Source organism: Vulpes vulpes, unplaced genomic scaffold (genome assembly GCF_048418805.1).
Source record: "Vulpes vulpes isolate BD-2025 unplaced genomic scaffold, VulVul3 Bu000000635, whole genome shotgun sequence".
Classification (NCBI taxonomy): Eukaryota; Metazoa; Chordata; class Mammalia; order Carnivora; family Canidae; genus Vulpes; species Vulpes vulpes.
Window position 1 is genome coordinate 566,355 of NW_027325670.1, and position 14,422 is coordinate 580,776.

Sequence of the window (14,422 nt, forward strand, 5' to 3'; positions counted from 1 at the left end):
AAACAAAAAACATATGCACACATAACAAAAGAGAAAGAATCACATTGAGTTGTGAAAGAAAAGGGCAAGAGCTTCATTTTGGTTAGACTTCTGAATTATAGACAATAGAGTCTAATATAATATTTTTAAAGGTCATCTTAAAGTATATTCGTTTGTATACACAATTTCTAGAAATACCAGATGATCAAGGAGATCCAGTCTTATATTGTTAGTAATGAGGGTGGCCCAACAAGCTTTTAAGGCAAGTTTATATGAATTAGAAATAAATTCCCTCTGAGCAGACACAAATCTATGAACACATAGCTTGGCAAAGGCATACCACAAGAATAATAATAGCATGGCTTAAAACTTATACAACAAAGTAGCAACCCTGGAATGACACACCCAGAAGGACCAGAGTAACAGGGACAGTACTAATGGAAAATCCACTAAGTTAATGCCTCGTTATTTGACTCCTAAAACACCAGAGACAGAACAAGAACTTGTTTCCTAGAGCCATCCTAAGAGAAATGGACGCTCGTACCACATCTTCTCATGTCCAGCTAGCATGCACATTACTCAATTCTGCTTACCAAGTCTCCTGTGAATATATGTATTTGGCTTAACTGAAGTCATCTGGTGAAATTCTGGTTTTTTTCTTTTCTTTTCTTTTCTTTTCTTTTCTTTTCTTTTCTTTTCTTCTCTTTTCTTTTCTTTCTTTTCTTTTTTTTCTTTCTTCTTTTCTTTTCTTTTTTTCTTTTCTTTTCTTTTCTTCTTTCTTTCTTTCTTTCTTTTCTTTCTCTTTCTTCTTTTTTTTTTCTTTAGAGCTCAGTCACAATGGTAAAGGAGAACTAAAAAGGGGTTTAGAGTGGATGCCAAGTGAACTAATCTACAAATCTTACATAGTATTTATTCAAAACCATTCACTGAGAGTCTGTTATATTTCAAACACTGTGCTAGGGACATATCTGAAAAGCTCACAATATAAAAATTTTTGTTTAGAAAAAGGGGAACCCATCTTACCTATTTAACTGCATGTTTAAATTTTAAAAGTTATCATAATTTTACATCAATTTTATATGCCTTCACTTTTCTCATACACAGTTTAATATAAATCATGCATATTTTAAGAAAATCTTCAGAGTTTTACAATGACTCGTGATTGTATGTATATACAAATTTTATTCCCCCTCTTCCAAAAGTTTCTCTCTTTACATATGACTTGAGGCAATATCTTATTTCTAAAGTATTCCTTCTTCCCACATGAGTAGATAATTTGGTAAAATTTACATTTTTTAAAATATTTTATTTATTAGTTCATGAGAATACACAGAGAGAAGAGAGAGAGGCAGAGACACAGGCAGAGGGAAAAGCAGGTTCCATACAGGGAGCCTGAAGTGGGACTCAATCTCAGGTCTCCAGGATCAAGCCCTGGGCTGAAGGCAGCACTAAACCGCTGAGCCACCAGGGCTGCCCCAAATTTACATTTTTAAAATGAGATTTAGCAACATAGAGATTACAGCATGAGTCCATGCACACAACAGAGGCATGTACGTAATATTCTTATGACTTTTTTCTAATTCTAACTCATTCTAATCTTCTACTCTCATTACTCGAGTCCATTCTTAGATTATCACTTATTTGCTCTATCATCTTCATCTTATTTGTATTACAAATATATATATAGTATATATTTGTATATACTATATATATATATATATAGTGTATATATATATAATCTGTGAAACCACAGAAAAATATTTGAAATATCTTGAATTTGGGGATCATTTTATTTCATGCATGATTTTAACTGCCTTAACATTTTCTTATGAACAATAGCAGAAATACTGATAAAAAAATTGCAATAAAAGATCTAGGTTTTCTTTTCAAATTATCTCTTAATAACCCAAATCCCTCTAATGACGACCTTGTTTGAAAGATATGCAATAAAAACACTGTCAATAAAAGATATTTGGAAAAGTAGTATTATATAGTTTTCAATTAAAGTTTCTTATTTCTTTAGCTTAAGCAAAATTGTTTTTGAGGGCAGACCCCAGAAGGTAAATCAGATAACTATAGTTCCAAATTCAAAATTCCAAAATCTTATACATTTCTTGTATGTGTTTTATTTTATTTATTTTTATTTATTTTTTTAAATTTTATTTATTTATTCATGAGAGACACAGAGAGAGAGGCGGAGGCAGAGACACAGGCAGAGGGAGGAGCAGGCTCTATGCAGGGAGCCCGACGAGGGACTCGATCCCGGGACTCCAGGACCATGCCCCGGGTCAAAGGCAGGCGCCAAACCGCTGAGCCACCCAGGGATCCCCTCTTGTATGTATTTTAAAAGGACAAATTTTAAAAGTGGGACTTCACGTGATTTGTTTTAATTTTTAAAAATTATATGCTGTTTTTGCATCTTATCATTTACTCCCTAAATGTGGACAAATTATGCAGGGCCAAGAAAAAAAACATTTGATCGGTTAGTCAAGACTTTTATAGAAAAATATTGATTTCAGGGATGACTGGGTGGCTCAGTGGTTGAGCATCTGCCTTTGGCTCAGGGCATGATCCCAGGTCCTGAGATCAAGGCCTGCATAGGGCTCCCTGTATGGAGCCTACTTCTCCCTCTATGTCTCTGCCACTCTCATAAATGAATAAATAAAATCTTAAAAGAAAAAAAGAAAAAATACTGATTTGAGACATAGTATCTATCTTTGAATGCCAAATTTCCACTATTCTAGTTTTCTTCATGTCATTGCTCTTTCCTTATCAGCCCATAGTAATCTGATATGTTCCACTTTGAAATGATAAACATTAAAATATGTCTGGAAATGTCTATAATAAAAAACATCAATTTTTAAATCTGATACCAGCTGTCAGGTATCATTAATGTGAATGTGTTCTCAACACATTAAGTAACAATATAAAAATACAAGTATAATTTGAAAACGATGACCCTTTTCCTGACTACCCTAATTACATTGTTTCATGATTTAAAAAAAATATATACCTATGTAAATTTTCTTTAAATATATATGCAAAAACAAAGGAATTCTTATTTTTTTTATTTTTAATGCTAAGATCTTTAGGTCTCAGATTTTTTTGTTTTTTATTTTTAAATTAGGAATCTAAATTTTCCAAGGCCTTTGTATTACTGGGAATACAAAAACTGAACAGTCCACACTAGAAGGCTTCATTATAGCTTAATGGTTAGAAAATAGTCTTGGGAATCAGGCAAGCATAAATTAAATGTTAATACCCTACAAAATTTCTTTCTAGCCTTTTTTTCCCTTCATATTTCTTAGACAAAATTCACTTTTTTTTAGGACAGTGACTTAGAAAAAATATATATCAAATTCACAATTAGTTATTTCTTTTGTAAAATATTAAAATGGAAAGTTAATGTTAATTTTGAACTAACACCAAAACACTTAGTTTTTCATTCAAACTGAGTGTATCCACATCTTTGCTTTTTCTTCCAAAAGTTACTTCCTTTGCATTTAAATTTATGAATGTCCTCAAGAACTTTCCTATGAGACAATTGGTATGTATATAAAAAATGTTTTTAATTCCATTTTTGTGTGTATGAGCTGAACAAATGTTTTCCACTGGGTGTTGTACAGAAGCATTGAATCATTTTATTATACACCTGAAAGAAACATCACAGTGTATATTAACTAACTGCAATTTAAATAAAACTTTTAAATTTATTTTTAAATGCAGCTAACATCTTTGATTTTAAGATGTTTTAGATAAACATTGAGGGAGGGGAGTAAAAGATCCATAAAAAATGAACAATAGACAGCCTATAGAAATGTAATGGGATGATAATAAAGCATATAGAATCACAATAGTTTAGTCTGGCAGTAATTGTGCTTTTACTTATTTCATCATTCTAAAATTCTGTCACTAGGGAATTAATGATGTTAAAGAACTGGATATGTGCATATAATATATATCTTACATCGGTAAGCTCATTCTATGTGATTCTATAAATTGATTTTCCTTCTGTATTTCCCTGTCAATAATCCTTTGATAAACATTTTTTGAAGAATACATATCATAAAAATTCATGATATAATTTACCATTCTCATTTTGTTAGACAATAGTTTGATACTAATTGATGGATTACAGAAATTACTATAATATTTATTCAATGTTTTGCATTGATATTACGTCCTTTTTTAGACTTGTTATCAGTAGATATAATGAGCCAGTGTATGAACATTTTATAATTTTTTTTAAATTTTTATTTATTTATGATAGTCAGAGAGAGAGAGAGAGGCAGAGACACAGGCAGAGGGAGAAGCAGGCTCCATGCACCGGGAGCCTGACGTGGGATTCGATCCCGGGTCTCCAGGATCGTGCCCTGGGCCAAAGGCAGGCACCAAACCGCTGCGCCACCCAGGGATCCCATGTATGAACATTTTAAAAGATACCAGTTTATAGTTTCAAAATACCTAAAAAAAATTCAGCAACAGTTCATTGAATTGGTAATACAAGTGAGTGTGTTGCTCAGAGAATATTTTCATTGGTACAATCTATAATCTTCAAAAAATGAGTAAATTAATAGTATTGTTGACTTTTTTTTGCTAAAATGATTGAAATATCTATCTTTACTTAGTTAGCCTCTAGTCCTTCTATTATCTCTCTCTTTCTTTGCCTTTAAACAGCTTGCTAGTATTAGTATATTCATTGTGCTGTCGTGGTGGTGGTGGTTGTTTTGGGTCATAGCTATCATTTATACACAAATATTTTCTCAACTTGATTTTTACCTTATATTCATATGTAGATTATTCACAAAAGCTGAAGGCTAATGTTTATGACAGCTAATTGATCAGTTTTTACCTCACTAAGCCCTCAAGAGAAGCAGCTAACAAATGTATGACAATCTAAAATATAATTAGGCAATAATAAACAAGGCACTAGAAAAATAATTTGAAGATAATAGATTATTTTGTACTACCTCAATAATATTCAAAATCTAAAGGATTTCAAAATTATAAACCAAAAATTATTTAAAATCAAAAGGAAAAATATAAGATCTGAGAGAGAAGACTGTATAGCAACTTTGGGACATGAGAAACAACACAAAAATGTTTGTTTGTTTCTACTGTTTGCTTTGTATATCTTAGATTTAGGAGCTGAACTCTAAGACCTATAAGTCCAACCAGCCCAGACAAAAATTACCCAACAAAAATAATTCATTGCAGTTGAATGACCAGGAAAGAGACAGCATAGCAAGATATAAAACTATTAAATAGTAATTGCTCTAATACAAACAGCAGAGAAAGAATAGTTTTACTTTCTTCCACACCAGCAAAGGGAGAGTAAAGAATGGAGACTTGTATACATATGAGACTGTAATGAAATTTCCCATACCCTGCAAAGCAGGTATCAGATAAGGCCAAGGAGGGAGTGGAGAATTTCATTCCCCCTGAGTGGAAATGAGCCTACCAATATGATGTCAATGGGGAACACAAGCAAAGCTTGGACTTCTACTTCTTTTGGTGATAATGACAAACGCCACCCCACACCCCACTTGGGCTTTATCAGAGGAAGAATAGTGGAGGGACTCTTATCATCATTTAACATTAACAAACCACTTCCATCACAGAGACAACATGGGGACTAGACACCCAACCCTTTCCCCAGTAAGGAGGAGCCCTTTCACCCTGAATAAAATGGAGGCCAAGTGGGAACTTAGACTACAAACGCCAACTGGAAGTAATATGATAGCAACACTTTCCTTTCCTCTGCCAGAGTGGTATCAGAGGAAATCAGTTAAAACAGAAGTGTATATAAAGTCTAGTCTCATAACATAATACCCACAATATCTCAATTTCAATAGAAAATCACTCATCATACCAAGAAACAGGAAGATTTCTAATTGAATGAAAGAACACAATAAATACATGACAACACTGAATGATTGAAATGTTAGATTCATTTGATTAGGATTTTAAAGTAGCCATGTTAAATATGCTTCAGTGAGCAATTAAGAATATACTTGAAACAAATGTAAAAATAGTCTTAAAAAAAGAAAAAATAGAAAGTCTTGGCAAAGAAACAAAAGATATAAGGAAGAGCCAAATGAAAATTTGAGAACTGAAATTACAAAATTCAGCAGATGGGCTCAGTAGCAGAACTGAGGAGACAGAAGAAAGAATCAGTGAGTCAGAAGATGGAACTATAGTTAAATAATTTAAATAACAGATGGAAAATAAACTGAAAAATAGCAAATGGATATCCATGGACCTGTGGGGCTATAACAAATAATCAACTTTTGCATGAATGATATCCTAGTTAAAGAAAGAAGGGGGAAGGACTAAAATAGTTCTTGAAGAAATGGCCAAAATCTCCCCAGATTTGGCTAAATAAGTAAACTTACAGATTCAAGAAGCTGAGCAAACAATGTTGTGCAATTCTAAGAGGAAGCGGTGTAATATGAGTCTGGATCTGTCTGGCCATAAATCCTATACTCTGGATTCCATGTTTTGTTCTCCTCATAGATAATAATTTATCAAAATACCCAAAGGACATTTTATAACATTTCAAAACTCATTTTTCATTTAAAAAAATCTCTCAGCATATTAAGAATGCAATACAATTTCTTTAGAATAGTTAGAAAAATCTATCATAGATGTGAAAAATAAAAAATAAATGAAAAATAAAGAAGCTGAGCAAAATCCAAATAGGATAACTTGACAGAACTCAATGCTAAAACCTGTGATATTTAAATACCTAAAACGAGAGAAGGCAAAAATTCTTGAAAGCTGCCAGATAGCTCCCCTTGTTTTATCTATAGGGGGACATACAATTATAATGGCAAAGGATTTCTCATTAAAAGCTATTGAGGCTAGAGAATGTAACAAAAATGTATTTCCAGTCCTGGTTAAAAACAAATAAGCAAATAAACAAACAAGCAAACCCATACCAATCAATAATTCTACACATGGTAAAAATACCACTCAGTAATACAGGGGAAATCAAGACATTCTAAAAAAAAAAAAAAGCTAAGAGAACTGTTTAATTGCAAATATATTCTAAAAATGGCTAAAATTTCCAATAAAAAAGAACTATTAAAAAAGAAAATTAGAATATTAAGAAGGAATAAAAAACACAGCACATAGGAACACAGATAAATGCAATAGGATTTTTCTTTTCCTGATTTTTAAAAATTTTATGTTAAAAGGGAAGAAAAATTTATATTGTCCAATGTGCTCTAAATGTATGTGAAGAAAATAGTTAAGGCAAGTATATTACAAATAGAAGAGAATAAAGGAACATAGGGACCTAAAGCACTCAAGCTGGTGAAATGACAATAGCAGGAGACTATGATAAATAATGTATATATAATCTAATATATACAGTATTATATATTATAATATATTAGAATAACCATAAGAAGGCCAAAGAAAGAGATACACTCAAAAAGGCTTAAAATAAGTCAAAACGGAATTCTAAAAAAAACATTCAAGTAACAGAAAAGTCGGGGAAAAGGAAATAGAGACATGACAAATAGAGAAAACAAAAATATAGTATCAGACGTAGGCTAGCATCTCAATAATTACATTAAATGAGAATGGTGTAAAAATGCCACTCAAAAAACTAACATTGGCAAAGTAAGATTAAAAAACATGACCCAACTCTATGTTGTCTATAAGAAAGGCACTTCAAATATAATTATATTGGTGGTTGGAAAATAAAAGGATAGAAAAAATGCATTTTGTTTAAAATATGTGTTAAAAGAAAAAAGGAGTGGCTATATTAATATCAAATGAAGTGGACTTTAGAAAGAAAAGAAATTCCCATATAAAGAGGGCCATTATATAATGACAAAGGATCAATCACAAAGAAATCATAGCAAAGGGCGCGATCCTGGAGACCCGGGATCGAGTCCCACGTCAGGCTCCCGGTGCATGGAGCCTGCTTCTCCCTCTGCCTGTGTCTCTGCCTCTCTCTCTCTCTCTCTCTCTGTATGACTATCATAAAAAAAAATTAAAAAAAAATTATGTGAAGCAACAACTAATAGAATAGAATGGAGAAACAGACAAATCTACAATGATCATAAGATATTTTAATACCCCTTGGCCAATAATTGATATGACAATTATATTTAAAATACATCCAGGATATAAAAGAACAAGTCATATCATTCACCAACAGGATCTAATTAACATTTATAGACCACTCCTCCCCAAAGCAACAGAACAAACATTACTTCCAAGTATCCATGGGATTTATAACAGGATGAAATAAAATCATGAATATTGAATAGTTAAAATCATCCATGAATATAATGAACATATATATATATATATATACAATTTTTGAAAACTTTTGAAAAAGCAGAGTGTAGAGGGAAATTAATAACACTAAATATATACAATAGAAAATAGGAAAAGTCTTAAATCAGTAATCTAAGTTTCCAATGATAGGAAGCTAGAAAAAAATAGGAATATAATCCAAAGAAAGCAGAAGAAATAGAGAAAGGATAATAGCAAAAATCACTGAAATTTCAAATTGATAATAGGAGAAAAATCAATGAAAAAGATCTTTGAAAAGTCCAATAAAACAGACAAATATCTAGCATGGCTGAGAAAAAGGCACAAAAGACCAATATCAGAAATGAAGCAATGGATAGCACTATAGACTCTGCAGACATCAGGAAGACATTAAAGGAATACGACAAACATAAATTTGTCAGCTTAGGTAAAATGGTTCAATTCCTTGGAAAACAAGCTCTCACAACTTTCCCAGCATAAAATAGATAATTTGAATTGCCTTCTAACACAATGAAATGAAACTGAATTAATAAATTTAAAACTCCCAAAAACTAAAATGCCCTGGCCCAGATGGTTTCACTGGAGAATTCTACCTAATGTTTAAACATGAATGAACACAAATTCTATAAAATTTCTTCCAAAAAATATAAAAAGAAGAAATTTCCCAATTCATTTTGGGAAGCCAGTATTACCTCAATACCAAAACAAGATAAAGCCAACACACACACACACAAAAACCCAACCAACTAACGAAACAAACCCAAAAACCTACAGATAAATATCCCTTGTGAATATAGATACAAAATTTTTTAACGAAACTGTACATCAGTTCTGGGGTTGATTTATAGTGTTTAAGTTTTCAAATTTTTATCAATTTTCAGTCCTCTTGTTTTTATCAACTGTTGCAGAGTATCAAAATTTTTGACTCCAGCTATGGATTTGCATATTCCTCCTCCAGCTTGATTGAATCATGTTCCATGTGTATTTTATAGCTCTGCAATAAGTGCAGGAATCTTGAGTATTGTTATACTGTCCTGATGATTATTCCCAGTGCTCTATGAATTCTAAGGCTTTCTACTCTGATTGGTGATAATATAGGTTGTTCCAATCCTCTTTGAGCTCAGAGGAATTTTTCCATTGTTCTTTTTGTGTGCTCCCCCACCCAATGTCTCATTAACTTCCTCATGCACAAGTGTCGATCAATACCTATCTAAATACTCCAGAGGGATCCTTTACAGATATCTGGTGCACACTTCTCTCCTCCAGTAATTTGCTTGGCAAATTCTAGCCACTTGGATTTAGTAGTCCCTATACCACCTGTTCATCTCAGAGTGCTCACTGGGCTCCACATGTCTCTCTCTCAATTTAGAAATAAGGCACAGTAAGAAATTAACAACAATTACTGATAATAGGATAATTATAAGAATATACCTTAATAAAGATTATGTGAGGGGCACCTGGGTGTCTCAGTGGTTGAGTATCTGACTTCGGCTCAGGTCATGATCCCCAGGTTCTAGGATTGAGTCCAGCATCAGGCTCCCCACAGGGAGCCTGCTTCTCCCTCTGCTTATATCTCTGCCTCTCTCTCTGTGTGTCTCTCATGAATAAATAAAATAAAACCTTTAAAAAAATAAAATAAAAGTTATGTGAATGTGGTTTCTCTCTCTCGCCCAAAATGCCTCATTGTACTATGCTCACTGTTCTTATTGTGAAGATGTGAGATTATAAAACATATAAGTGATGAGATGAAGTGAGGGGAATGGTGGAAGCACTGCGAGGTAGCATTAAGGCTACTATTGACCTATGAGGAAACAACATAAGGAGAATCATCTACTTCTGGACAGTAGTTGACTACTGTAAGGTGTAATTGAAAATGTGGAAAGTGAAACCATGGATAAGGGGGAACTAATGTCTTTTTAAATACTTGGTTACATATGACAGTATATTTAACCACATTTTGCTCTGCCCAAATAATAAATAAGTGTAAAATAATTTTTGAAAGCCCCTATATGTAGCTTTTGAGGAAAAGCAGGTTCATATTGTCATAAAAATCCCTGGCATTGGGGTGCCTGGCTGGGTGAGGTGGTACCGTGTGCCACTCTTGACACCCAGGTTATAAATTCAAGCCCCACATTGGGTGTAAAGCTTACTTAAAAAAAATCCTTGGCATTGAACAAACCATTAAAATATTAATGATGTGCAAATGTGGTTCATTCTGATTTAGTGGGTCACTTATTAGTAGCAAATTGTTCAATTGCTGAGACATTAACTAGTCTATTACATCAGGGTTCTGATTTTTAATTTACTATAAGCAAATGGTAAATTTATCAAATTCCATAGAATTTAAGATTATTGTCTCACAGTATATGAAATAGAAATAGCTAAAGAATATGAAATCTAATACTTGAATTAGGAATATAAGGACAGGAATTTCAGTCAATATTTCAGCAAATAAACTTACTTTGAAAGTTGTTTAAAGTAAATTCATAACCTTTAATTTTAATTAATTTCAGCTCGAGTTCTTTTTCCTAGGCTTTTATATTATTTTCTTTATAATGCTTAAGACACTCAGTGAATTATATCCCCTATAGAATTTAAACATTTAAATTGATAGTCCTTTGCAGAGAAAACTCATCTTGTAATAATGAGACCCTAGTATTTTAAAGAAAAAAATATCAAATAGTTTTAAAATAGTTATTCTTTTCCTCATATATAAGTTTTTATTAATCACACATAAACTGAAAGTAGCTTCCTTACAAAGTAGACTGGTATTAGGTGAAGCTGCAATTTAGTGAAACTGTGTTATAGCTTGTACCAGATATTCCACATCACAGCCTGGAGAACTCCAAGTTATTTACTGGTGGGAAGTACAATATTCAACTATTACTGAGCTCTGAAAGTAGTCCATCACCTTCCTGAGGCCTTTACGTATATATTTAATCTTTATAGTACCGTATAACAGGCACATTTTACAGAAGAAAATGGACACTCTGATTAAATCATTATCTAAAAGCATCTGTCTAAAAGTGGTAGACTCACTAATCTAATCAGACTATGTAAGTGCAAAGCTTGTGTTCTTTTCCCTATCCGGTTTAGGGGCTCTCTATCTTATTTCTGCCTATCCTATCTAAATTTCTGATTATGAAAACACTAGAGGAGAGGGTTAAACATACCAAAATAAAAAAGCTTTAAGCAAACATTCTGCCAAGATGAGCTACTATGGATCTTGATAACTCATGTCCTTTTTTTTTTTAAGATTTTATTTATTTATTCATGAGAGACAGAGAGAGAGAGAGAGAGAGGCAGAGACACAGGCAGAGGGAGAAGCAGGCTCCATGAAGGAGCTGACGCAGGACTCGATCCCAGGTCTCTGGGACTACTCTGTGGGCTGAAGGCAGGCACTAAACTGCTGAGCCACCCAGGGATCCCACTCATGTCCTTTTTTTAACTTGGTCTGTTTCTTCAGATTACTACCCTATATCCCTTTCCTTCTAAGTGAAGGTCTACCCCAGTTTGAATTTTTAGAAAAGCCAGTTCTGAAATGAAAAATGCAATCTTCTATCACTGGGCTCTTTGCCCATAATTCATTATAGCATTATTACATTATGCCAATAATTATGCATCTATAAATGTATTTTTCTAAGGATCCTGAGAGTAAGGATTCTGCCTTATTTGGCACTGTGTTCTTACCTCCGATCCAGTAGGGCCCAAAAGGATGGATAAGTAAAAGAACCGAATGAATCATCTATCCCATGAACCAAGCTGTAGGAAATGCAAAGAGCAAATGGAGGTTTTATAATTTGATTAAGGGGTTCTTTCACAGTGTCTATGACAAAGGGGTTTAAGATGCAAAAACGTCCGGGGTGCCTGAGTAGCTCAGTCAGTTAAGTGTCTGACCTTGTCTCAGAATATAATCCCAGGCTCCTGGGATCAAGCCCTGCATCAGGCTCCTTGCTCAGTGGGGAGTCTGCTTCTCCATCTGCCCCTCCCCTGCTCATGTTCTCTTTCTCTCAAATAAATAAAATCTTTTTTTTTTAAAAGGTTGCAAAAACTTCATCTCTGAGATAACTCACTAACAATTTCTGTATAGTAAAATAACTAAAACAGGCAGGATAATCCCAAATGTTAGGAAAACATGTCCAAAAATTAAAATCTGTCAATGGAATATCTTAGTCTCATCTTTAGAAATGCAATTCTGCATAACAAAGTGCTTAGTCTTGCTTAAGCTGTAAACTTTATTCTGTTCAGATCATATCTTCTTCTCAAGAAATGGTCTAGTCAGGGTTTTTTAACAGAAAAAATAAATGAGGGATCCCTGAGTGGCGCAGCGGTTTGGCGCCTGCCTTTGGCCCAGGGCGCGATCCTGGAGACCCGGGATCGAATCCCACATCGGGCTCCCGGTGCATGGAGCCTGCTTCTCCCTCTGCCTGTGTCTCTGCCTCTCTCTCTCTTTCTGTGTGACTATCATAAATAAATAAAAAAATTTAAAGAAAAAAGAAATGATCAATAGAAACTGTTATTGCTATTTCCCCCTGAAGGTGTATTTGGATTTCTCTGGGAAGGAAAGAAAAACAGAAAGAAAAAAAAGGAAACAAACAAACCTATATGGGATTTCAGGTCTCAGAAATTAAATTAGGTGGTGGCAAACTAACATCCCCAGTTCCTATGAAGTCAATGCATCTTTAAGTAAAGATCATTAGAGACGGAAGCCAAGAAACAGGCTCTTCACTATAGAGAAGAAACTGATGATTACCAGCGTGGAGGTGGTGTGGGGATGGGTGGGAAAGGTGATGGATATTAAGGAATGCGCTTGATGTATTGAGCACTGGATATTGTATAGAAGTGCTGAATCAGGGGATCCCTGGGTGGCGCAGTGGTTTAGAGCCCGCCTTCGGCCCAGGGCGTGATTTTGGAGACCCAGGATCGAGTCCCACATGCGGCTCCCCGCATGGAGCCTGCTTCTCCCTCTGCCTGTGTCTCTGCCTCTCACTCTCTCTCTGTGTCTCTCATGAATAAATAAAATCTTAAAAAAAAAAGTGCTGAATCACTGTAATGTACACCTGCAACTCATATTACACTACACTGTATGTTAACTAATAAAAACTTTAAGAAAAAGAGAAAAGGCCATATTTACTTTTTGTTTAGTCAGTCTCCCTTTATAAATGTTTATTCCCTCACCTCAGGCTGCCCTCCATTTCTGGCCCATAAATTATCTAAATCTATTCTCAGAAAATCATCTGGTAAAGTTGCTTTAAAGCAGTAGCCTTCAACTCTTGCTTCATGTTAGAATCATCTAAGAACATCCATCCATCCATCCATCCATCCATCCATCCATCCATCCATCCATCTATCCAGCCATCCATCTACATATATCTGAGCATCAAGACAACCTTAACATTTCTCCTAGGTTATTAAATTTTAGGCTAGGTTTCTTCCTGACCCAAAGTCATGACTATCCTTTTCTTAGAGCATTAAAAACAACAACAACAATAACAACAACCCAATTTATAAGTTCTTCCTCTGTCCCTTTAAGATGCAAATCCTTTTCAAAAACCTATTGACTGTTTTACAACCCAAGAATGTCCTTCTCAAGGAACTGAAAATCATCTCATTTGTATGTGATAATCAAGGAAGATGTCCCTATTTCTCAATCTCTGTGGGAGGGTAGGAGCCTAACTTGGCTCCAAGTAGTAAAACTATTTCCTGTAGGAATATATGAAGAAGTTTGCCACTTCTCGGAACAATGTCAATGAGCAAACACAGGTGGCCTACAAATCCCCCTGCTTCAGCTCTTGCCTTTCACTTCAGTGAAGATGAATTCAATCTCTTTACCCTTATGCAGTAGCTTTGAATAAAGTCTTCCTTAACTGCTTAACTTTGATGCCATTTTTGCTTTGACATTATTTGTCTCTCTCACTGCACAATTCCACCTTGAAGGTTTACAGGTCCGTACCTGGTCAACGTGTGTTTTAAAAAATTCTACAATTGATTCTGATATGTAACTACGCTGGTCAACAATAGATTTAAATGCTAGTATAAGTTCAAATATGCTGAGTCAGAACACCTTTGCACATCATAGCTTCTAAATGTGGAATGCATGAAGTATGCTCTCGTATGTATGCAATTCCAGCAGCATCAACGTAGTCAGAGT

General features: G+C 34.1%; 1 protein-coding gene across 9 annotated transcripts in view; it reads right to left on the minus strand.

The window, feature by feature from the left end:
* The window catches only part of LOC140596456 (ATM interactor-like), a 117,944-nt gene that overhangs the window by 75,517 nt on the left and 28,005 nt on the right, over nt 1-14,422 (minus strand). The window contains exons 5-6 of one of the 9 annotated variants that reach the window (XR_011998428.1): nt 11,962-12,033; nt 718-830 (exon numbers count right to left, since the gene is read on the minus strand). The exons of 5 other annotated variants lie outside the window; for them this stretch is intronic. Coding sequence is in view for 1 of the 4 variants with exons in the window: in XM_072745095.1 (XP_072601196.1) it covers nt 801-830 (30 nt within the window). In the remaining 3 variants the exon portion in view is untranslated. Of the gene's footprint in view, nt 1-674; nt 831-11,961; nt 12,034-14,422 lie in introns of those variants that run through there. 3 more of the 9 variants (XR_011998427.1, XM_072745095.1, XR_011998430.1) reach the window with 3 other exon arrangements.